Source organism: Myxocyprinus asiaticus, chromosome 35, assembly GCF_019703515.2.
Source record: "Myxocyprinus asiaticus isolate MX2 ecotype Aquarium Trade chromosome 35, UBuf_Myxa_2, whole genome shotgun sequence".
NCBI classification, from domain to species: Eukaryota; Metazoa; Chordata; class Actinopteri; order Cypriniformes; family Catostomidae; genus Myxocyprinus; species Myxocyprinus asiaticus.
In genome coordinates, this window is record NC_059378.1 from 8,761,439 (window position 1) to 8,784,666 (window position 23,228).

Consider the following 23,228-nt stretch of genomic DNA (forward strand, 5'->3'; position numbering starts at 1 on the left):
GGTGTTCAACGAATTTTAAAGGTATAGTTCACACAAAATGAAAATACTCTCATCATATACTCACCCTCATGCCATCCCAGATATGAAGACTTTCTTCTGCTGAACAAAAACGATATTAAAAAATATTTTTTAGAAGAAGAATATATCAGCTCTGTATGTCCATAAAATGCAAATGAATGGTGGCCAAAAAGTAAAAAAAAAAAAAAAAAAAAAAAAGGAAACACATAAAGGCAGCATAAAAGTAATCCACACAACTCCAGAGGTTTAATCCATGTCTTCAGAAGCAATATGATAGGGTGAGAAACAGATCAATATTTAAATCCTTTTTTACTATAGATTCTCCTCCCTGCCCAGTAGGTGGCGATATGCACAAAGAATGCAATTTGCCAAAAACAAAATAATTTTAAAGTGGAGATTCATAGTAAAAAAAAGTACTTAAATATTGACCTGTTTCTCACCTATCATATTTCCTCTGAAGACATGGATTAAACCACTGGAGTCATATGGATTACTTTTATGCTGCCTTTATGTACATTTTGGACCATCAATGTTTTGTCACCATTCACTTGTATGGACCTACAGTGCCGTGATATTTCCCTTAAAATCTTTTTTTTCATGTTCAGAATTAAAAAACAAAAGTCACACATCTGGGAAGGCATGAAGGTGAGTAAATGATGAGAGAATTTTCATTTTTGGTTGAACTATCCCTTTAATATATAAACACAAATAAAAATAAGTAGATGTAATCTCCACTTTATAAAAACATCAATTAAATAAATGAAACTTAAGGTGTGGTCCATAAATATTTATTGAACATTTCACATTTCATTTAAATGTAAATGATTTACCACCTCTACACATAACACATGGATATATGGATTGTTTATTCTTTGTGGTAAAGCCACACAGTTAGCTTGTTTAAAAAGGATAAAACACTACTTTTTACAAACAGCAGTCTGAGAAAGTTCCTCAATGAAGGTCAAACATGTTATTTAGGTTTTTTAACCTTTTTAAATTGAATGGATTGCTTGCAAAGGAAAATCACTAGCTATTTGCAATTTATGAAATTGACTACACTGTAGTTTTGGCCCATATATATAACCTATTTCCAGTGGCCTAAGGCACAGGAATACTTATATACTTTACAGGAAAATGTATTGTTAATAGACTGTGCTGTAAGGTGTAACAGTTGACCTGTTTATATTTTCATTTGACCTAGAAGTAAAAAATTGTGAATATGTTCAAAGCATGTAGATTTTGCCTGAAACCCTCAAACCCCTTATTTGCCCTTTGTGCGTTTTCCAGTCAGTATGAATAAAAACAATGACAAAGATATTGTTCTATCAGTGAAATTCGGGCAATACTTTGGGTGTGCATCAAATGGTGTCAAGAAAAGATAATTTCCTCCTGTAATTTGAAAAACACCACTTTGATGCATTATGTTATGAGAAGTCTTTTCTACAACTCATTGAAAAGTGCTTTGCACTTCAAAAGAAACACGTTAAACCCAAGAGATTGTTCTCAAATTAAAAGTTCAATGATGACAAGGGTCATGTTCCAGCTGTAAGATACTTGTTCAACATATGGTGCTCTTTCACCACACACGAACACTTTCATCAAAAGAAATCCGTTTTTTGTTTAACCCTATCCTTACACCCATGCATTGCTCATACACTGTAACAGAATAAAAAAATAAGGATTATTTTGATTAATGGGGGCACTGAAATCCTAATTCAAATAGGGCTGGGTGTGTGGGTCGGAGCCCTCAGAGAAGAGTGTCATCAGTGCAGCCTCCCTCAAGGCCATAGCGGAACTCCTGCAGGTTGGAGACCCCATAGAAATGAATAAAGGCTGCTGCCACCACCAGCACATGGAATATCTGGTGTGACTGAAACTAAGAAGAGAGCCAAGAGAGCAAATTAGTTAAATTAAATTTTCTAAGATGAGTAAACTCTGTTTATACCGGAGTCTTTGTCAAAAAACAAAAATGTCACCATGGTACAAATAAAAATCAGGGAACACCTTAAAGGGAAAGTTCACCCCAAAATGAAAATTCTCTCATCCTTTACTCGCCCTCATGCCATCCCAGATGTGTATGACTTTCTTTCTTCTGCTGAACACAAATTAAGATTTTTAGAAGAATATATCTACTCTGTAGGTCCATTCAATGCAAGTGAATGGTGACCAGAACTTTGAAGCTGCAAAAATCACATAAAGGCAGCATAAAAGTAATCCATATGACTCCAGTGGTTAAATCTATATTTTCAGAAGCGATATGATAGGTGTGGGTGAGAAACAGATCAATATTTAAGTCCTCTTTTACTATAAATTATCCTCCTCGCCCAGTAGGTGGTGATATGCATGAAGAATGCAAATCGCTAAAAACAAAAGAATAAGAAAGTGAGAGTGTAATGTCAGATTCACACATACTCTGTGAGCGGAGCCAGAGATTATTTAGCAGAAATGGGTCACTTCTATTAAAATGAATGGGAGAAATTGGAACGCCCAATGGTCAACGAATGTAGAAAGGAAGTCCCGCTTTACAGGTAAAAGAGCCAATCACCTTTTAGATACAGACATCGCCTGTCAATCAACTCGACAAAGCGAATGCGCATTAGCTATACATTTTTTTCTCGCATAATCTGAGATGATAAAACTAAATTTATTATTCCAGTGTTCTCAGATTTTACTGCTGATTTGAAATATCCTTTGATTGTAATTTTGACCAACCATTTAGGAGATTTTGGTCTTTTCCCATTCAAGTAGATATGAGCTGAACTGGCATGACTGGAAATAGCCTCCCGAATGCGTTCCAAAAACGGCTGACGTGGACTGACTTGCTAGAAAGACTTTGTCAGAGCGTGAGCAACGTATTATGTTTGGGTTTCACATTGGCTGCGTCTCTTTTCTAGGTTCCTACGACAACGGCGGGCAGTCATGTGCACTTGTTTATCAGCGTACGTGGTCGTGATTGGTTAATATATCAAAATCCCTTTCAAGGCAAGTCAGTCCACTCTGCGGTCATTTTAGGAATGCTCTTGGGCAGGCTGGGCAGCTATTTTCTTTGTAAACAAACAACGTAAAAGTACAGCTCCTATTTACTTGAATGGGGAAGACTAAAATGTCCAAAACGGTTGGTCAAGATTATGACCAAAGAACATATTTAAAATCAGCAGAAAAATCTGACAACAATAGTATCATAAACTGTGCTTCATAAGCTCAAATCACTTCAAAAAAATAAAATAATAATTTCTCAGGCTGGTTCAGCTAATATGCACGTTCTCAAGCTAATTGACAGGTGATGTCTGTATCTAAAAGGTGATTGGCTCTTTTACCTGTAAAGTGGGACTTCCTTTCTACATCTGTTCCATTTTCTCCCATTCATTTTAATACCAGTGGTCCGTCTCTTCTAAACTATCTGTCTATAAATACAGAAAAAGTCCTGTGATGTAATTTATTAATTCTTTCATTTATTTAGTTATTTTGTGATTGGTTGTATGCAGACCTATAAATTGTAGTGTATAGTAGGTTTGGTTTAAATATTGTTTATTAGCTTTTGCATCTTTTCTAAAATCTCCTGATTATTTTAGTTTTCTACTGCACCCAGAACCGCTGAGTTCAGTGTTAGCCGCACAGCAAAAATAGGCTCAGCGCCGAAACTATCCACTCACTGCCATGTTTGGGGTGATTCTTGGACGTGTCAACTCACACTTGTAATGTGAAGAGTGTAATCTGTTAACATGGGCACCGAAACGAAAATGCACTGCTCATGCCTCGCTCACGACTCGCACATGAAGTATGTGTGAATCAGGCCTAAGTGGAGATTGATAGTAAAACAGGGCTTAAATGTATGCTTCTGACTTAAGTTTTATGCTGCCTTTATGTGAATTTTGGAGCTTCAAAGTTCTGTTCCCCATTTACTTGCATTGTGAGACCTATAGAGCTATTCATCTAAAAATCTTAGTTTGTGTTCAGCAGAAGAAAGAAAGTCATACACATCTGGAATGGCGTGAGGGTGAGTAAATAATGAGAGAATTTTCATTTTTGGGTGAACTATCCCTTTAAAGCAAACAGTCATTCATTTTGCAATTCCGTTTGGTGATGCTAGTGGTGCAGAAATTACACACTTCAGCTATAACTTACCCAAATATCACACTTGCCCGGGAAATAGCGCTCTGGGATTCGTGCAGCATACAGCCCGGCACCTGTGATGTACATGGCGCCCATTAAATAGAACCAGCCCATCTGTCCAACTGTAGTGGCCTTGACAAAACCCTCCTCTATGGTGAAGTGCATGGTGGGGACAATCCCACTCAGTCCAAGACCCATGAAAACTCCTTAAGAAAAATAAAAAAACAAATTTCTATGAATAAAAGCACTGTTAAACCTGTATTTGCTAGAGGTTGACCGATAGTGGATTTTGCTGATACCGCAAAGGTGGAGGGAAAGGCCGATAACCGATTAACTGGCCGATAGTTTTTAAAATGGATTTATAGAATGTCAAAAAACAGTTGCATTCTTTCTTAACTATGGCAGGCAAAGACAAAGAATCCAAAATGAATATAATCCCAGATGCAGTGTTTTGTTCAATCAAAATCCCAATAATAACTAGAAAAAACTAAGATTTGGTGCATAACGTGGGACTTTTATGTATAAACATGCCCGAAACACACTAGGGACTCTTATTTTGAAATGCTGAAAAAACTATTGGCATAGATTTTTGCCGATACCGATAAATCCAAAAAGCAACTGTGACAGGGTAAAGTGGACAAGGAGGCGGGAACCGGCTGAACAGTCAATGTAAGTTTTAATAACATAAATGAACTCAAGTCTACTTAAACACAAACACACAGACACACACACACAGCAGCCACATGTGGCTCACTCTCTCTCAAACTGGCGCATCCAGCTCGTCTTTATCCACCTCCCGGCTGATCCGACCTCTGGCGGATAACAGCTCGCTCCTCCCCTGGTGGACGGCAGTGAGTCCTCCGACCCCTGGTGGACGGAACGGCTCCTCCCCTTTCTAGGCGGATGACAGTGGTTCCTCCGACTCTCGGCAGTCGGCAGTGACCCCTCCGCCCCCAGGCAGACGGCCACGGCTGCTCCCCTGGCGGATGGCAGCGGCGAGGACTCCGCGACAGTGCATCCCTCCTCTTTCCTGGGTTTTGGCACCAATGTAACGGGGTAAGGTGGGCAAGGAGGAGACGGGAACCGGATGAACAGTCAACGTAAGTTTTAATAACATAAATTAACTAAAAAAAAATGTAAACACAAACACATAGACACATACACACAGCGGCCACATGTGGCTCTCTCTCTCTCAAACCGGCTCGTCTTTATCCACCTCCCGGCAGATTAGCCCGATTCAGGGCCAGCCGTGTGTTCTCACGGCCTGGCCACGCCCTCCTCCTCGTCACAGCAACTATCGGCACTGATTAATCGGTAAAACCGATATATCGGCCTACCTCTAGTGTTTGCCCTTAACATTAAAGGAATAGTTCACCAAAAATGAAAATTCTGTCATTATTTATTCCCCCTAATGTCACTTAAAACCTGTACCACTTTGTTTTCCTTCACACAAAGTGACCATACGGTTTCAGAACATTTGGAATATAGTCCTTGAGTCATATCAATGATTTTTACTGATTTTATGGTGCATTTATTTTGTTGCCATTTTCAGAGTTTGACAGCCCAGGGTTACTATTCACTTTCTTTATAATTGCAAAAAATTGTGTTAAGACTTAAAAAAAACTTTTTTTTTTTTTTTTTTTTGCTTTCCATGCAAGAAAGAAAGTCATGAGTTTGGAACAACATGAGGGTGAATAAATAATGACAGAATTCTCATTTTTGGGTGAACTATTCCTTGAAGCCTAGTTGACTTCACTGTTCAGCATCCACCATCCTTGTGCAAATGTCAATACAGATAACCTCCACATTTAGCATCGAAGACTGGCCAAAAATTAGCCTGCATCCAACATTAGCAAGAATGGAAAAAGCCTTTTGTTTACATTGACAAGTTATGGCAAACTTGTCACTGGCACCTGCTCTGGTGGGCCTGTGGCGGGGCGTGGAGAAGCGGTCCCACTGGGCGACAACGATAGCTGCAATGCCCAGCACACAGACGATTGTGAGGTAGATGAGACGTGGCTGAGGAGAGCAGTAGAAGGAGTAGTAAAGCCAGGGCACAAAAGAGCCCATGATCAGCAGAGCAATGCCGGAATAGTCTAGTCTAAAGACAGAGAGAGAGAGAGAGAGAGAGAGAGAGAGAGAGAGAGAAAGCGAGAGAGAGAGAGAAAAACTTAAGAAAAAGGAGAGAGATAAACTACATCAAGTCATTTCCAATGAGGCAGTGAACTCACTTGGAGAAAGTGCGAGACACTTTCTCAGAATGGCAGTAGACAGTGTGAAAAAGCCAGGAGAAGCTGAGGCACAGCACTGCACCCAAGAAGAACATGCCAAACACCACCTTCTCCTGCAAGGGGGCCATGAAGTACATATTGGGCCTCAGCATGGTAAGTGTCCCCAGGCACAAGAATAGGATTAACCCTATGCAAAAACAAACAATACACAATGATGAGATTAATTTTTATATTATACAACAGTTCTAGTCCTCTAATCTGATGGACAAGTTTAACAGCACTTCACTAGATCCTTCACTATTCGGTCCTTATATATTTTCCATTCCCTGCTCACTCACTCGTGAGACAAACGTCACTCTAAATGCCTTTGCAGACCAAACGTGAAATTTGAATAGAAACAATGGATTCCTATGAAGCCACTCACACCTGGAGCGAATTTCAGGCACGAATAAACAGAGGTTTTTTGAGTGTGAGTTTTGTTAGTGAGTGTGTTGATTCTTTTTCTTCACCTGACCAATAAAATATGAGCTTTGGCCGCTGCAGTTACCAGAACCAGCGCAACAGGTGGCGCCAAAGCACAGAAAGCTGTTTTGACCACCAACATAATACGCTGAAGTAACTTGAGGAAGAAATCCTGACCCAACAGTGAGGATGTGTATTTCATGGGCAATGTTGGGTGTAATTGGATTACAAAGTAATTACTTACTGTAATCGAATTATTTTTAGGCACAAAAAGTAGTGTAATACATTACATTTTAAATACTTGTAATAAGATTACAGTTACTGACTTCCAATGAAAGTCATTACTTTTAATTAAATTTCTTGGGTTACAAATATTTCTAAAAAAATATTGTGTTTTACAATTAAAATGTGAATTCATATGTTCATATGTATGTCTGTTTGCGTTTCTGTGACAATTTTAACAATTGTTTTAGAAAGCAACTTTAAAGTAATTAGTAATGTGATTACTTTTTTAATGAATGAATCAGTAATCTGATTATCATTTTAGAAAAGTAGTTAGTAATTTGTAGTGAATTACTTTTTTAGTAACTTACCCATCACTGTTCATTTGCACCAACTGCCTTAAAAACTGGAAAAAAAAGAATTGCAATATTTCATATGGGTTCTCTTAACATTTAAATGATATTGCTGCATCACTGCTTTGCATCCCCTTTAAAAAACTCTCTGATCTTATGTGGATTGTCTTCATAATGTATTTTATATTGCTGCATTTTTTGCCTTCACATTTAATCTTACGTGAGTTCTCTTATATCTCTAATATAATATATATTGCTGCATTTTTGCCTTTGTATAACTTTGTTAAATTAACAACTTTAAGACTCTTGTGTTTTTCTTCACCAAATATTAATCATATTAATAATATTGCTGTTTCATGCAGTGCACTCTGTATATATATCAAAGTGCCTTTGTAGGGATGCACTGATATGGAATTTCTGGGCTGATATCGACAACTGATAATTCACAGCTCATTGTGGTCGATACCCAGAGTTGGGGAGTAACGGAAAACATGTAACGGGATTAAGTATTTAAAATACAAAATATAAGTAACTGTATTCCACTACAATTACAATTTAAATAATTGGGAATTAGAATACAGTTACATTCAAAAAGTATTTTGATTACTGAAGAGATTACTTTGCATTTTATTGTCATTTGTTTCATTTAATATTTAGTCCTTTCAGATGGAAAACATTTATACATATAAATGATGCGATCCAAAGTGGATTTGAACAGCGGTGAAACACTTTCTTATGATGTGTTACATTCATACGAGCAGACAGAGAAGTACGTTTGAAGTAAGTTTGGAGCAGAAGAAATAGAAATAAACTTTGTGTAAATTGTCAACTTTACGCTAAACTAAAATGCTATTTCTAGCCATTTTACATGCACGTTACCAGACATGATCATATTTTTTATCAAGAAAATTCACGTTGGATCATAATTTACTTTTTTCTAGTAAGACCTTTGATATTAGGGCAAAAAATCGTATTCTTGATAATAATTTTTTTATTGTTTTCCTGTAAAAATATCTAAAAATCCTTAAAACAAGATCAATTTGATTGATCTTGTTTTAGAAACAACACTGCATAAGATATTTAGGTTTTTCAGAGAATGTATTTTTAACATGTGTATTTTGTCTTACTGTACTGACAGAGTTTTTATAGTCAAAACAAGTGAAAAAAAATCTACCAGTGCTGAAGAAGTAATCCAAAGTATTTAGATTACATTACTGACCTTGAGTAATCTAACGAAATACATTACAAATTACATTTTACAGCATGTATTCTGTAATCTGTAGAGGAATACATTTCAAAAGTAACACTCACAACCCTGCCGATACCCATTACTGATACTTAAAAAAAAAAGTTTACATTTTTAAGCAATGCAAACCCTAATCTTGGTATACATGGTTTAATATTTATGATAGCATTTACAATGTTCTATTTCCCATATTCAGTTCATGTTTCATGAAGTAATTTGTGAAAATGATTGCCCCCAAGTAACACACATGCATGTTTTTGTTGCGTTTTCTTTGATCCCTCATGAAACAAACAGAATATGGGAAATGGCATGTTGTTACTTGCAGAAGATGACTAAAACCAGACTCAAAACAAAGTTACAAGGTGCAGAGATGTTAAAATAATCCTCACAAAGCACCATGAGCTTGGCTCTAACTCACACAGACAGGCTGTGTATGTGCATGCACACTGTCGCTTGAGGCTACCCCGAGTCCCTGTCTGAAGTTAAGAAGCCACAGGCAGTCAGAGATTATCAGACGCAAGCAAATACACCATAACAAATTATGGGCGAAAATATCACCGGTTATTCCATTATCGCCGCAATAATATTTACATTTTCAAGGTTACTGGCCAATAATATACCGGCCGCCAATATATTGTGCATTCCTATGCCATTGTATACCAAAAACGTGGTATTGTTGGCTAGGATTTGTCTTTTACTGTGTTGATTATATAGACACTTGGAGCATTTAGATGTTGTTACATTTCATTCGTAATGTGCAGGGTTTTGAGCAAAGTTATAATACAAGTTGATACACATCAATATTATCTTTTTACACTCGATTCTTTCTAATCAACCCATCAGACTGTGTATACATGATAATACTGTCAGTCAACTTGTCAAGCAGGTGAACTGAAATAGTTTGTGAAGAGTCTCGAATGCTTTCTTCTTATTGAGCAAATCGACAACACACACATCATCATTGCTGCAGCTTGTAGAGAGATGAGTTTTAATTTTCGATCGGCTCGCTTGCTTGTAAATCTATGGTTATTTACTTTTTAACTTGTCAAGTAGTTCTTCTCATCTATGATGGGTAAAAGGTCAGACTAACTGAAAGGTGATTTGCACCACCTACCGTACCGGGGTAGTTTTGTCAATTAGCGCCACTTTTTTGTTAAGGCATGAATGTGTTAACAGCGATCATTCACCTCGCTTATAATGTGAAAGGGCCATTCTTCTGTGATTTGTTTCACATTATTGCGTTGCTTCTGGTGTGTAAAGGCCTTGAGTGATCCATTCAGTGCGCAGGGAGCACGGAATGAAAAAACTGGACTGGAGTTGATAGCAGAATCTGGCTTCTTGTGGAACATTTTTTTGTTGGCGGAGTAAACATATACAAAAAAATTAAATAAATTAGTATTGCTTTTCTACAAAATGAATCACAATCGTGCTGTTGTACAAAATATCAGCAGGGCTGTGATTATTACCTGCTTTGGCCGATTCATAACAAAGTGATGTTCCTACAGTGATATAGTACAATAATCAAATCAAATGACAAAATATTTACTACATTACTTCACACACACTAACTGTTCATAGTTGCGCTGTTAATAAAATATATAATGTTTGTATTCCAACATCTGTTACAGGTTTATACTGATCTCCCATGCTTTTGAAATGAGAGCGTTGTTTGTTCTCCAACCTTGAAATCGATCTGCTGCATACTTAATATACTAAATATATGCATGAGGTGCACAATAGCCACTATTCTCAGCGACTGCTCAGCACTGTAACCCCTACCTACCCAACAAATGAGTCCAGATATTCCCGGTCTCTGTGTGAATTCTAAAAATGCTCCTAAAGCAGGCACGGAAGGAGGGCATGGGAGGCCGATGACCATGCAGGAGGTAGTCATTGTCTTTTAGCCACTCCGGAAGGACGTGAAAGGGAATGACCCTCCAGCGGCCTTCCCAGACCTGCAGAACAGATAACAGCCACACGATTCTACATTACAGCTTGTTTTGACACGTGATTTAAAGGGATAGTTCACCCAAAAAAAAATGTAATTGTCATCATCAACTTTTTTTCCCCCCTTAGAGCACAAAAAGAGAATTTAAGCTTCAGTCACCATTCACTCATTGCATCTTTCTTATTCATACAAGGAAAGTGAATGCTGACAGAGGCTAACATTCTGCTTAACAGCTCCTTTTGTGCTCCACGGATGATCAAAAGTAATTTTGGTGGGAAATCACCTACGAATGGCATACTTAAAGTTGTTTCTGGAATAAAAGTATACACACATCAGCTTTAAAAAATGACCATGTTTGACCATCACACCTTGTGTACAAACTCCTCCATCTTCTCCATTGCATGGTGAGCCTGCAGTGGTAGGGTCAGAACCTCTCCCTCTTCATCATCCTCCTCCTCTTCATCGTCTGCATGACCACTTTCTCCCTGTAGACACAATCAGCACTCAAAAATTTCCACTAGCACTGAATCCAATCAGTACTGGAAAATTTTCCGCTGGCACTGAATACGAGCAACTTGAAAGATTGTAATCTATTCAGGTTAATAATTGCGCTTCTTGCCTCTGACTGGAGTTCTGCGGCTCCAAGGGGCCCATTCTCCTTCAGAAGGGGACCCAGTTCCCTCAGCTCCACGTCAGCTGGAACTTGGCATTCCTCAGTGACCTGACAGTCCGCATGACTGGCAGACCTGATTTGGCCTGACATCAGTAGACTGCCCTGTGACCCGTCCCGAACTTCTGAAGCCTTGCACTTCAGTTCACTGTGGGGCAAATATAAACAACTTCAATCAAAACAAAAAACTTTTTTGTAAACTCCCAACAACAGCGGCGATCCATTACAACAACAGAGACCGCTTACCTTTGGCAGGAGCTTTGAACACAGGCAGGTCTAAACCAGCCTCTTGATGTTTGCCATTCTATGACTTTGCATTCAGTCTTGAAAACATAATAAATTTGCAACTTGCCATTCTTATGTGGATTGTACATGCTACTGAGTTGAAATATTTCCCATTTGCTGCAAAACCTAGTGAGCTGCTTAAAGGAATATTCCAGGTTCAATACAAGTTAAGCTCAATCAACAGCATTTGTGGCATAATGTTGATTACCACAAAAATGTATTTCAACTCATCCCTCCTTTTCTTTAAAAAAAGAAAGAAGCGAAAATCGAGGCAACAGTGAGGCACTTACAATGAAAGTGAATGGGGCCAGTCCATAAACGTTAAAATACTCAGTTTCAAAAGTATAGTCACAAGATGTGAAAATGATGTATATTAACATGATTTAAGTGTGATAAAATAGCGTACTAATCATATCTGTGTGAAGTTACATCCAATATTACACCTTTGTTGTCATGCCAACATAACGGCGGAGTAATGGATCAGCTGGGGATGAGCGCGTGCATGTGAATAATTTAAATAGCCTTTTCAGCAGATTCGTTCAATGTGAATGGTCAGTGAGTAAAGGAAAGACGTGTTGCACATAAAAAAATAAAAAAAAAGATATTTACGTGTTGCATCATTATTAACCCGCTTTGTTTCATTGATGTCTGTTCCAATAAATCTGACGCCATTTTAAGAGCGATTTTAACAGATTCACAGGGTAACATCTGGTTTCCCATGTTAACGTGGGACATTGGTTTGAATGAGAACTGGCGATTACACTTGTCAAGAGCATTAAATCGTAAGTGGAACTCTTTAATTTGCAACACTAAAGCATCATAGGCTGAAATGTGTCAATAATAGGCATATACTCTTAAATTACTTCCATTGTGTCTGTGTTTTACAAAATAGATTTCAATAGACCTATTAAAAGTACATCATAATCTACAGCAAAGATACAATTGCATTTGATGAGCCAGGATTTGAACCAGGGTCGTTAAGTGACATATCAGTGTGACTTACCAATGAACCAACATCCCAGCTCTAATTAGTGGATCACTTTGATCATTTTCAGTGGTGGGAGAAAGTTACTCAATCTATCATGGTTAATTGAGCCATTACTCATTATTATCAAAACAAAAAAAAGCAACTGAAAATATATTATTGACACACATCAGCCTATGATGCTTTAGTGTTGTATATAAAAGAGTTCCACTTACGATTTACTGCTCTTGACAAGTGTAAACGCCAGTTCCCATTCAAACCAATGTCGCACTTCAATATGGGAAACCAGAAGATTACCCTGTGAAACCATTAAAATCGCTCTTAAAATGGTGTCCAATTCATTAGAACAGACATCAATGAAACAACTCTGTTTAATAATGATCCCAACATTTTTTATGATGTGCAACACGTCTTTTCTTTACTCACTGACAATTCACATAGAACGAATCTGCTGAAAAGGCAATTTAAATTATTCACGTCTACGTGCACATCCCCAGTTGATCCGTTACATCGGTAAACCAGTAATCTGGTAAACGCAGTAACTCTGGTTAATCCCAGATATTATCACACTAAAATAATGTGAACACGTATAATGTTTATGTCTAAAGGCTATACTTTTGAAACGGTGTGTATTTGAATGTTTATTGACTGGCCCCATTTATTTCTTTTGTAAGCGGCTTTTAACTGCAACCACGATTTTTGCTCGTTTTAAATAGACTAAACGAGGGATGAGTCAAATATGTTTGTGGTTAAATACATTGTCATAAAAGCTATCGATTCAGTTAAACTTTTATTGAAAGTGGAACATGGCGCTGATTTTTCTTTGACATTGGGGGGGTTGCAGTATGAAGCATTTACATGCATCCATTGATCATGGTATAAATATTGGGGGTTACCTCCCCTCTATCCCCCTTAGAATCTACGCCCCTGAATTAGCCTGCTTTCTTACAAGCTCATTTTTGGCCTGTTTTCGGATCATTTTGGAAGAAGGACCTATACACGTCATGATACAACAACACTTGCGACCAAGACCATACATGACGTACCAACAATACTATATAAGCAACTATGTTATTACAAATAAAATTACCCATATCAATGATGTATTCATTAGTAGGTACCAAAGCCAAAGCCAAAGCCAAAGCCAAATTGGTACGAAAAGCCACAGCAGTTACAGTAGAGCAGATTACCACTGAGAGACAGAAACCGCTACACTGCGCAACGCTGAACTACTGTGTCTGGATGCGTCTACATCTATAGAAACACCATTTCGTCGTAGCATTGAAATAATAATGCATTTGGTCGTGCACACATTTACCTGATGTCCTGATCTGCTGTTAAAGGAATGTGATGGTCACCAAACACCAGCAGGATGGAGAAATAAATAAAGAGTTGAACGCTTCTGGACGTCAGACAGCGAGTTTCAACTGGCTCTCAGTTGTCTTTGAAATAACAGCGAATTGGCGCCACCTGCTGGATGAAAGTGATACTGAAAATGGATTTTATAACACCCCCCCTCCCCTCATAGATCTCTTTAGGTACACTAACCCATTTTTTTCATGGCTTTCATGAATGTTTTCAGATTTCGAGCTGTAATCTCCAGCAGGTGATTTATATTACTGTCAAAAAACAGGGAGTGACGGTGAAACATGCAGCCGAGGACTACACACAAAGTACCTCTAAGATTTAAAATGGTGCAGTAGTTTCACTAGAACATTATCAGCATGTGTGGGGCTTCCAAAAATTGTCTGGTCACATTTATCCAGCACGTGCTGGCATGCTTTAGGAAGATAAAAATCCCACTCTATCAGCTATGTCTTTCAAAATGGAGCATTTTTGTGTTAAACCAGCAGCTGGATTTAGTTCACAATCTCATTTAATCCTCAATCCTTGTCCCTGACAGTGTTCATAATCTAAGTAAATGCAAATATCAGTACCCACAATCACACTATATTTAACAATCTGCAGATTTGGCCACGTAATTGTGCACACACACACACACACACACACACACACACACACACAAAAAAAAAAAAAAAAAAAAAATATATATATATATATATATATATATATATATATATATATATATATATATATTTAAATAAATCAGCAACACTTTAATATAAGGTTGTATTTGTTAAAGGAATATTCTGGGTTCAGTACAAGTTAAGATCAATCGACAGTATTTGTGGCATAATGTTGATAGTCACAAAATTAATTTCGACTTGTCCCTCCTTTTCTTAAAAATAAATAAATAAAAGCATAAATCTGGGTTACTTTGAGGAATTTACAATGGAAGTCAATGGGGCCAGTCCGTAAACGTTCAAATTCTCAGTTTCAAAAGTAAAGCCACAAAACATAAGCAATATGTGCATTAACATGATTTTAGTTTGATAAAATTGCTTACTAACCATTTCTATGTAATATCCAATGTTGCCATGATGACGTAAACCCTAAAACGATCATAAAAACAACTATTTAAACAACTTTACAGGTCAAATATTACACAAGTTTTAACTGAAGAATTAAAATAAGTGCTTTTATAAAATTATAAACTTCACATTTCTGCCTTTAAACCCTCCAAAAATTGACCCCATTCACTTCCATTGTAAGTGCCTCACTGTAACCTCTTTTGCCACAAATGCTGTCAGTTGAACCCAGAATATTCCTTTAATGTTAGTAAATGCATTACATTTTACGAATATTGTTTAACAGCGTTTATTAATTCTGGTTAATGTTAATTTAAAAAATTTTAATTATTCATGTTTAGTTTAGTTCATAAAGCTGTAATGTTAATGTATTCCAATTCTACTTTTAATGTACTGATATATGTTCAAATTATTATTAACCAAGGTTAATAAGTGCTGAAAAGGTATTGTTCATTGTTAGTTCATGTTAAATAATGCTAATGAACCTTATTTTAGTGTTACCCAAAAATCCAAGTACAGACAGGAAAATACAGATGCAAAGCACTTTAATACACATTTCTTTGCTGTTTCCTCTTTAGTGCATTATGTATAAAACAAGTTCAGTGCATTTAAATTAAACATGGAGTGCAGCATGCATACAAAAATACTCCAGTGATGGCAAATGCATAACATTTTACACACAACAAATGTTAATAGCACTCAAAGTGACATAGGCACATGATTATAATATTCAGCAATAAATTCAGTGGCAGGTATCTAAATACACACTGGTGCATTTTCAAGTGCATTAGACTGTTTTTTTGTAGGTTTAGCATTTTATTCTGAACTTTTAGAGCAACTAAACCCAAGCCACAATGGTGAATATCAAGCCTCAGGAGAGCACACAGTCTCTAAACTGAATTACAGAATTAAAGACTTTTAATATGATGGATCGATAACCTTTGGATAGGCAAGCACTTAACGTTCAATACAGATTATATAGCCTTCATAAATATCTTATGTACTTTACAAGACCACATTTGTAATACCATATTTGCTTTAACATAATTGTGTGACTGCAGGATTTGACGAATGCAACTCAGTGTCAGCATTTTTGGAGTAATTTGTGGCCTGGGCCCTGAACATCAAGAAAGGTCTAATAGGCAAAGCGTTGGCTCTGCCGGTAGCCCAGCTTGTCCAGGTTGGGATTACAGGCAAACTGGATCATGGGAGGTGGGCCGCACATGAGGATCATACAGTCATCACTGGGTTTTGGCAGATGCTCCTGAATCATCTCAGCATTGATGAAGCCCTGGCTGTATTCCCAGTCTGCAGACAAGCACATACAGGTCATAGGAACACCATGTAAATACACCAAGCACTACCTCTGAATACAACGGAGAAGTCTTGGAAGTTAGATACTTATAGGAGGCCTCGTACCTGCAGGTGCTCTGTCCACAGTTAACCAGACTTTAAGGCGATCTGGATGCCTTGCCTGAATCTCCTCCAGATCATCCTTCAGCAGAATGTCCTTCTCAGTCTGGAAAACCAGAGATAGAAAAACAGACACATTTCATACTTTCTATTCAGTTCAGTTTGGCTTATAGGAATATTCTGGGTTCAGTACAAGTTAGGCTCAATCGACAGCATTTGTGGCATAATCTTGAATACAAAAAATGTCCATCCTTTTCTTTAAAAAAAAAAAAGTAAAAATCAAGGTTACAGTGAGTCACTTACACTGGAAATGAATGGGGCCAATTTTTGGAGGGTTTAAAGGCAGAGATGTGAAGCTTATAATTTGATAAAAGCACTTACATTAATTCTTCTGTTCAAACTCGTGTATTTTTTGAGCTGTAAAGTTGTTTAAAATTGTCATTTTTACAGTCATTTTAGGGTTTGTTGATATTACATCGTCATGGCAACAAAGGTGTAAAATTGGCTATAACTTTACACAGAAAATGTTACTAAGCATTTTATCACACTAAAATCATGTTAACACGCATATTGTTTACAACTTGTGGCTATACTTTTAAACGGTGAATATTTTAACGTTTAAGGCGGTCACACAATGGACAAGAAGTGCTGCGCCACAGACACAGGGCACGACGTCACGTCAATGCGGGTTAGGTGACAGAAAGTGCACACAAAAGTTACCAAAGTCCCTTCTTCAAGAATAAACAAAGTGACGTTGATGAGTTTCCAGACTGAACGATTAGAAATGGCTATGTTAATTATGATATTTCTCTGTTTGTATCATTGAATTGGCTTCATTCAAGCTGTCAAACCACAAATGACATACACGGATGAGCCAAAACATTATGAACACCTGTCTAATATGCTGTTGGTCCTCCACGTGCCACCAACACAGTGCCGACCTACCGAGTCATGGACTCTACAAGACCCCTGAAGGTGTCCTGTGGTATCTGGCACCAAGACATTAGCAGCGGATACTTCAAGTCCTGTAAGTTGCGAGGTGGAGCTGCCGTGGATCGGACTTGTTGGTCCAGCACATCCCACAAATGCTCAATTGGATTTAGATCTGGGGAATTTGGAGGCCAGGGCAACACCTTGAACTCTTCATCATGATCATCAAACCATTCCAAACAATGTGTGCAGTGTGGCAGGACACATTATCCTGCTAAAAGAGGCCACTGCCATCAGGGAATACCATTGCCATGAAGGGGTGTACCTGGTCTGCAACGATGTTTAGGTAGGTGGCATGTGTCAAATTGACATCCACATGAATGGCCAGGCCCAGTGTTTCCCAGCAGAGCATTGCCCAGAGCATCACACTCCTGCCACCGGCTTGTCGTCTTCCCACAGTGCATCATGGTGCCATCACTTCCCCAGGTAAATGGCGCACACGTACACGGCCGTCCACATAGTGTAAAAAAAAAAAACGGGACTCATCAGACCAGGCGACCTTCTTTCCACTACTCCAATATCTAGTTCCGACACTCACGTGCCCATTGTAGATGCTTTTGATGGTGGACAGGGGTCATCAGGGGCACTCTGACCGGTCTGAGGCTATGCAGCCCCATACGCAGCAGGGTACGATGCATGGTGTGTTGTGACAAATAACTCCCGTAACCATCATTAAAATTTTCTGTGACTTGTGCCACAGTAGACCTTCTGTCAGTTCGGACTAGACGGAATAGCCTTCGTTGCCCTCGCGCATCGATGAGCCCTGGGTGCCCAACACCCTGTCGCCGGTTTGTGGTTTGTCCCTCCTCGGACCACTGTCGGTAGGTACTCACCATTGCTGACCAGGAGCACCCCACAAGCCTTGTCATTTCAGAGATGCTCTGACCCACTTGTCTGGCCATAACAATTTGGCCCTTGGAAAAGTCGCTCAAGTCTTTACTCCTGCCCATTTCTTGTGCATTTAACATGTTGAATAAAGAGAACTGATTGTTCGCTTACCATCTAATCTACCCAGACCTTGACATGTGGCCTTGTTAGGAGATGATCAATGATATTCGCTTCACTTGAGAGTGGTCATAATGTTTTGGCTCATCAGTGTACTTGTAACTGAAAACACATTGTGTAGGCTAGATGAAAGAAACATATACACAATATATCATCCAGTGATGGCTAGAGTAAATAATCGATGTCCTTTGATAATGATTTGAATTTCAAATTTAATGGAAACTATGCGAGCTGCGCTCTGTGGCGTGGCAGAAATTTGAGCAGCCAGGCGGCGGTGTGCGTACATTAATAGGAAACAATTGTTTCGAATTTTAGAACGCACCATGTCGTCCACCAGACGCATCAAGTGTGCAACGCATTCACTAGATATTGGAATATGTCTGCGAGGATTTGCTCCCATTCAATACCAAGTTGCTGCCTCTGAAGAGCGTTCCAAATTGGTCTCTTATGAGGCTCCTTTTTGGTTAGATTGCTGCAATAGAAGACAGCTCTCTACATAGGCAGGAGACAGCAAGCAGCTCACTAAGTTTTGGAGCGGACCCATTGTGTACCTTTCTAATGGGACACCAACCTGGTTTGCAAACAGCAGGCTGCATGTAGTTGTGTCATTTGGGTTCTTCATAATATCCCGGATCAGTTGCAACATAGGAGTAATGCCTACACAGGGAGGAGGACAAATGATGCAAGTGATCAGATTACAAAAGGCTTCATTATGAATAGGAATAAGGGGGAGCCACTGTACCCGTTCCTCCAGCTATAAGACCCAACGTTCTTGCCGTCTTGATCTCAGCAGGGGCCTTCTTATCAGCCTGTATGGCAAACCGACCTGTTGGGTGGAGATGCAGGTGTAAGGTGTGGCCACTGTGCAAATACATATACTCACATTTGAATGTGCACCAGTTTTTCAGGTCAGAGTCATACCTTGTCCCTTGTACTCCAGCAAACCTCCTGGTCCTCTGAAATCAATCAAGTCTCCAATCCTCAAACTCTCCAGGTACTGGGACATCTTTCCCCCTTCAGGAAACTTTGGGTGCACATTCTTGAAATAAATCTGCAGAATAACATGTATCAAAATACAGACAGTTTTATACTAAGATCTACAACCTCCAAGAGCTTTCAGAAGATATTTAGGCATATAGGGAATGAGGACCTTAACAACTAGGTCAACAAATCCTTTGTCATCATCGCTGGACACTGGTGTGTAGGGACGCACAATCAAATTACCATCAATCCGGGCGGAGAGATAAACATGCTTGCCTCGAGAGAAAGAGACAGAGAGAAAGGAGTACTTAACCTGAGGTTGTACTACAAATTATCATTATCTGTCATTTAGAAGGACTGGGTTGTACATTTTCCATCACACCCTATTTTTCGACTGAAAAGTTTAAACCATTACATAACAAACTCCAAGTGTCCATGCCATCATTCAGTTAAACATAATAACGCTTGGTCATATTAAAGGAATATTTTTTGTTCAATTCAAGTGAAGCTCAGTCGACAGCATTTGTGGCATAATGTTGATTACAGCAAAAAACAATGTTAAAGTGAGGCACTTACAATGGAAGTGAATGTAGCCAATTTTGGGAGGGTTTAAAAGGCAGAAATGTGAAGCTTATAATTTTATAATATTAAAGATATAAAACTTGCATTCATTTTTCTGTTACTTGTGTATTATTTGAGCTGCAAGTTGTTTAAACCATCATTTTTTTATGGTCGTTTTAGGGCTTATGTCATTACGTCTTCATGACAATAAAGCCACTTTATACAGAAAAGGTTAGCAAGCAATTTTATACCTAAAATCATTTTAAAATGCATATCGTTTACATCTTATATCTTGTTTATGGATTGGCCCCATTGACTTCCACTGTAAGTGCCTCACTGTAACCAGATTTTTTCTTTTCTTTTTTTGAGGGACGAGTTAAGATACATTTTTATGGTAATCAACATTATGTGACAAACGCAATCGATTGAGCTTACTTGTATTAAACCCAGAATATTCCTTTAATGTGACATTGATACACCATATTGCCAAAAGTATTCGCTCATATGCCTTTAGACAAATATGAACTTAAGTGACATCCCATTCTTAATCCATAGTGTTTAATATGACGTCGGCCCACCCTTTGCAGCTATAACAGCTTCAATTCTTCTGGGAAGGCTTTCCACAAGGTTTAGGAGTGTGTTTATGGGAATTTTTGACCATTCTTCCAGAAGCGCATTTGTGAGGTCAGACACTGATGTTGGACGAGAAGGCCTGGCTCGCAGTCTTCGCTCTAATTCATCCCAAAGGTGCTCTATCGGGTTGAGGTCAGGACTCTGTGCAGGCCAGTCAAGTTCTTCCACACCAAACTTGCTCATCCATGTCTTTATGGACCTTGCTTTGTGCACTGGTGCGCAGTCATGTTGGAATAGGAAGGGGCCATCCCCAAACTGTTCCCACAAAGTTGGGAGCATGGAATTGTCCAAAATCTCTTGGTATGCTGAAGCATTCAGAGTTCCTTTCACTGGAACTAAGGGGCCAAGCCCAGCTCCTGAAAAACAACCCCACACCATAATCCCCCCTCCACCAAACTTCACAGTTGGCACAATGCAGTCAGACAAGTACCGTTCTCCTGGCAACCGCCAAACCCAGACTCGTCCATCTGGCAATCTGAGTTTTTCAGGAGATTCGTCACTCCAGAGAACGCGTCTCCACTGCTCTAGAGTCCAGTGGCGGCGTGCTTTACACCACTGCATCCGACGCTTTGCATTGCAGTTGGTGATGTATGGCTTGGATGCAGCTGCTCGGCCATGGAAACCCATTCCATGAAGCTCTCTACGCACTGTTCTTGAGCTAATCTGAAGGCCACATGAACTTTGGAGGTCTGTAGCGATTGACTCTGCAGAAAGTTGGCGACCTCTGCGCACTATGCGCCTCAGCATCCGCTGACCCCGCTCTGTCATTTTACGTGGCCTATCACTTCGTGGCTGAGTTGCTGTCATTCCCAATCGCTTCCACTTTGTTATAATACCACTGACAGTTGTGACAGGAAATTTCACGACTGGACTTGTTGCACAGGTGGCATCCTATCAAAGTACCACGCTGGAATTCACTGAGCTCCTGAGAGCGGCCCATTCTTTCACAAATGTTTGTAGAAGCAGTCTGCATGCCTAGGTGCTTCATTTTATACACCTGTGGCCATGGATATGATTGGAACACCTGAATTCAATTATTTGGATGGGTGAGCGAATACTTTTGGCAATATAGTGTATCTCAAGAACTTCTGTGACAAGAGCTCTTTTACTCTTAACAAGCTCTGTGTTGCAGTTTCTTGGCTTTTTCTTGTTTATTTTTTTTATTGAATCCCCCAAATTAATGAACAGTATACCATGAATTATCCCATTGGACTACACCTGGAATCTCTCATTTCTCTCCCCAAATCCTAGTTTATTTACAGGGGTCACTTTGAAACTTTCTTTTTCTCCCCTTTTCTTCACTTCCCTTCTAGCATCCTTTACTGTGGCAATGTCTCTATAATAGGGAAAAGTAAAAGACCAGATCCCTTATGTTTGTATAAGTCAAAATAAAGGACAGAATTTTCAATTATTCGTCAATGCTGTTTTTTTTAATTCATGATGAAAAATGTTTGCATCACAACTTCTGTACTTCACTATAAATAATTCTGTGACAAAGTGTCTGTAAATAATCTCAGGCAAATTTGCACAGTTAAACAAGCTTCTTTTGAAGTGCTAAACATATTTATCCATTAGCAGACTTCTTATCCAAAGCTGACCAAACCCTGCAACCTTTGTTTCAAGTAGATGAGACCCTTAACCATTACGCCACCACCACCCACTCATTAATCAATGCTGCCAGTGCACTTGTAAAGATTGCTTACCTACTGGTAATCCCAAGATATGCTCAGGGCTTGGCAGGGCAAACCGAAATCTCCGGGTATCATGACTTATGATCTACAGTTAAAGATTGATGCATTTTTAATTTTGTCATTTAGCAGTCAATGTTCACAAATACAAAGTGTCTCATGTGGGTATAATTGATATGGCAAATACCTCTTTGTCTATGAGTCTCAATTTGTATTTTTCAGAGGGATTAATCAAGGTAATCTGTGGTTTCCTTTTCCTGTTTAGGTAAAGATAACCCAGGACACCTGCTGTTGAGACCAACACCACTCCAACTGTCACAGCTACTGTAGTGGACTAGAAATCACAGGTTAGTGCATATTAACAACGATTAAAGGCCACATTTTCCAACTATAATCTAAATAAATAACAAACAGGATAAAGGATAAATGACATATTCATTCGTGATTTAAATAAGAAATGTCAATCAAAATGAAACAAAGATTGTCTGCTGTTTTAAATTCATAAATGAATTTATATTCCCTAGAATTAACTCTGACGTTTCTACTTTGGTATCCTCTTTCCAAAGTGTCTGGTGACTGCTGATTCAATTTCCTACTGGACATAAGACTGTGATTTGATTGCATATGACCGAATAAGCATATCGTCAAGATTGTAAGACTGGTCAATATGCTGTATGATTATAAACTAACCATGTTATATGCAACAAACTTGGTGGCATGCCAAAACAGTCTCTTGAGAAGAATCTCTCAAAATGATAGTAAACATCTGCAATTAAACTTTAGTGTACTTCTCCTACACCTTTTGTGACTTACCATAGCGTAACTCATGACTGCGGATGTTCTCCAACGAGAATATTCACTCCAGATGTACCTTCGTGTCAACTAGAAGACTAAACATACGTCGACACACCCATAGACATGCAGGCGGGGAGGTTTGTGTTCTAGGGCAACAGCACTGCGCAATCTTTGTGCATATTATTGACAGCGCTTAGAAC

General features: G+C 38.8%; 2 protein-coding genes across 2 annotated transcripts; both read right to left on the reverse strand.

Moving 5' to 3' along the window:
• Window positions 1-678: 678 nt before the first annotated feature.
• On the reverse strand, window positions 679-13,987 carry LOC127426380 (adiponectin receptor protein 1-like). Its single transcript, XM_051673167.1, has 8 exons — window positions 13,852-13,987; window positions 11,213-11,411; window positions 10,962-11,078; window positions 10,429-10,600; window positions 6,363-6,549; window positions 6,045-6,232; window positions 4,144-4,337; window positions 679-1,894 (listed from the first exon to the last, which is right to left on the reverse strand). The coding sequence occupies exons 2-8, from the start codon at window positions 11,354-11,356 to the stop codon at window positions 1,766-1,768; spliced, it is 1,131 nt and encodes a 376-aa protein (XP_051529127.1). The 5' UTR covers window positions 11,357-11,411; window positions 13,852-13,987; the 3' UTR covers window positions 679-1,765.
• A 1,503-nt stretch (window positions 13,988-15,490) lies between these two features.
• On the reverse strand, window positions 15,491-23,201 carry LOC127426381 (NADH-cytochrome b5 reductase 3-like). Its single transcript, XM_051673169.1, has 9 exons — window positions 23,047-23,201; window positions 22,421-22,567; window positions 22,249-22,321; window positions 19,521-19,627; window positions 19,292-19,421; window positions 19,113-19,196; window positions 18,942-19,027; window positions 16,382-16,481; window positions 15,491-16,270 (listed from the first exon to the last, which is right to left on the reverse strand). Exons 1-9 carry the CDS (start codon window positions 23,059-23,061, stop codon window positions 16,098-16,100), a joined length of 915 nt encoding a protein of 304 aa, XP_051529129.1. The 5' UTR covers window positions 23,062-23,201; the 3' UTR covers window positions 15,491-16,097.
• Between the last annotated feature and the right edge of the window lie 27 nt (window positions 23,202-23,228).

Bases quoted from the DNA above. Each gene is read 5' to 3' on its own strand.
- LOC127426380 (XM_051673167.1), bottom strand. From the start codon at position 11,356: ATGTCAGGCCAAATCAGGTCTGCCAGTCATGCGGACTGTCAGGTCACT. The intron at 10,601-10,961 runs GTGTGATGGTCA...TCTGTTCTGCAG, and splicing joins TGGAGGAGTTTGTACACAAG to GTCTGGGAAGGCCGCTGGAG. The intron at 6,233-6,362 runs GTGAGTTCACTG...CTCTGTCTTTAG, and splicing joins GTGTCTCGCACTTTCTCCAA to ACTAGACTATTCCGGCATTG.
- LOC127426381 (XM_051673169.1), bottom strand. The intron at 19,028-19,112 runs GTACAGTGGCTC...CTCCCTGTGTAG, and splicing joins TCTTATAGCTGGAGGAACGG to GCATTACTCCTATGTTGCAA. The intron at 16,482-18,941 runs GTTGGTGTCCCA...CTGGTTTTCCAG, and splicing joins GCCTGCTGTTTGCAAACCAG to ACTGAGAAGGACATTCTGCT.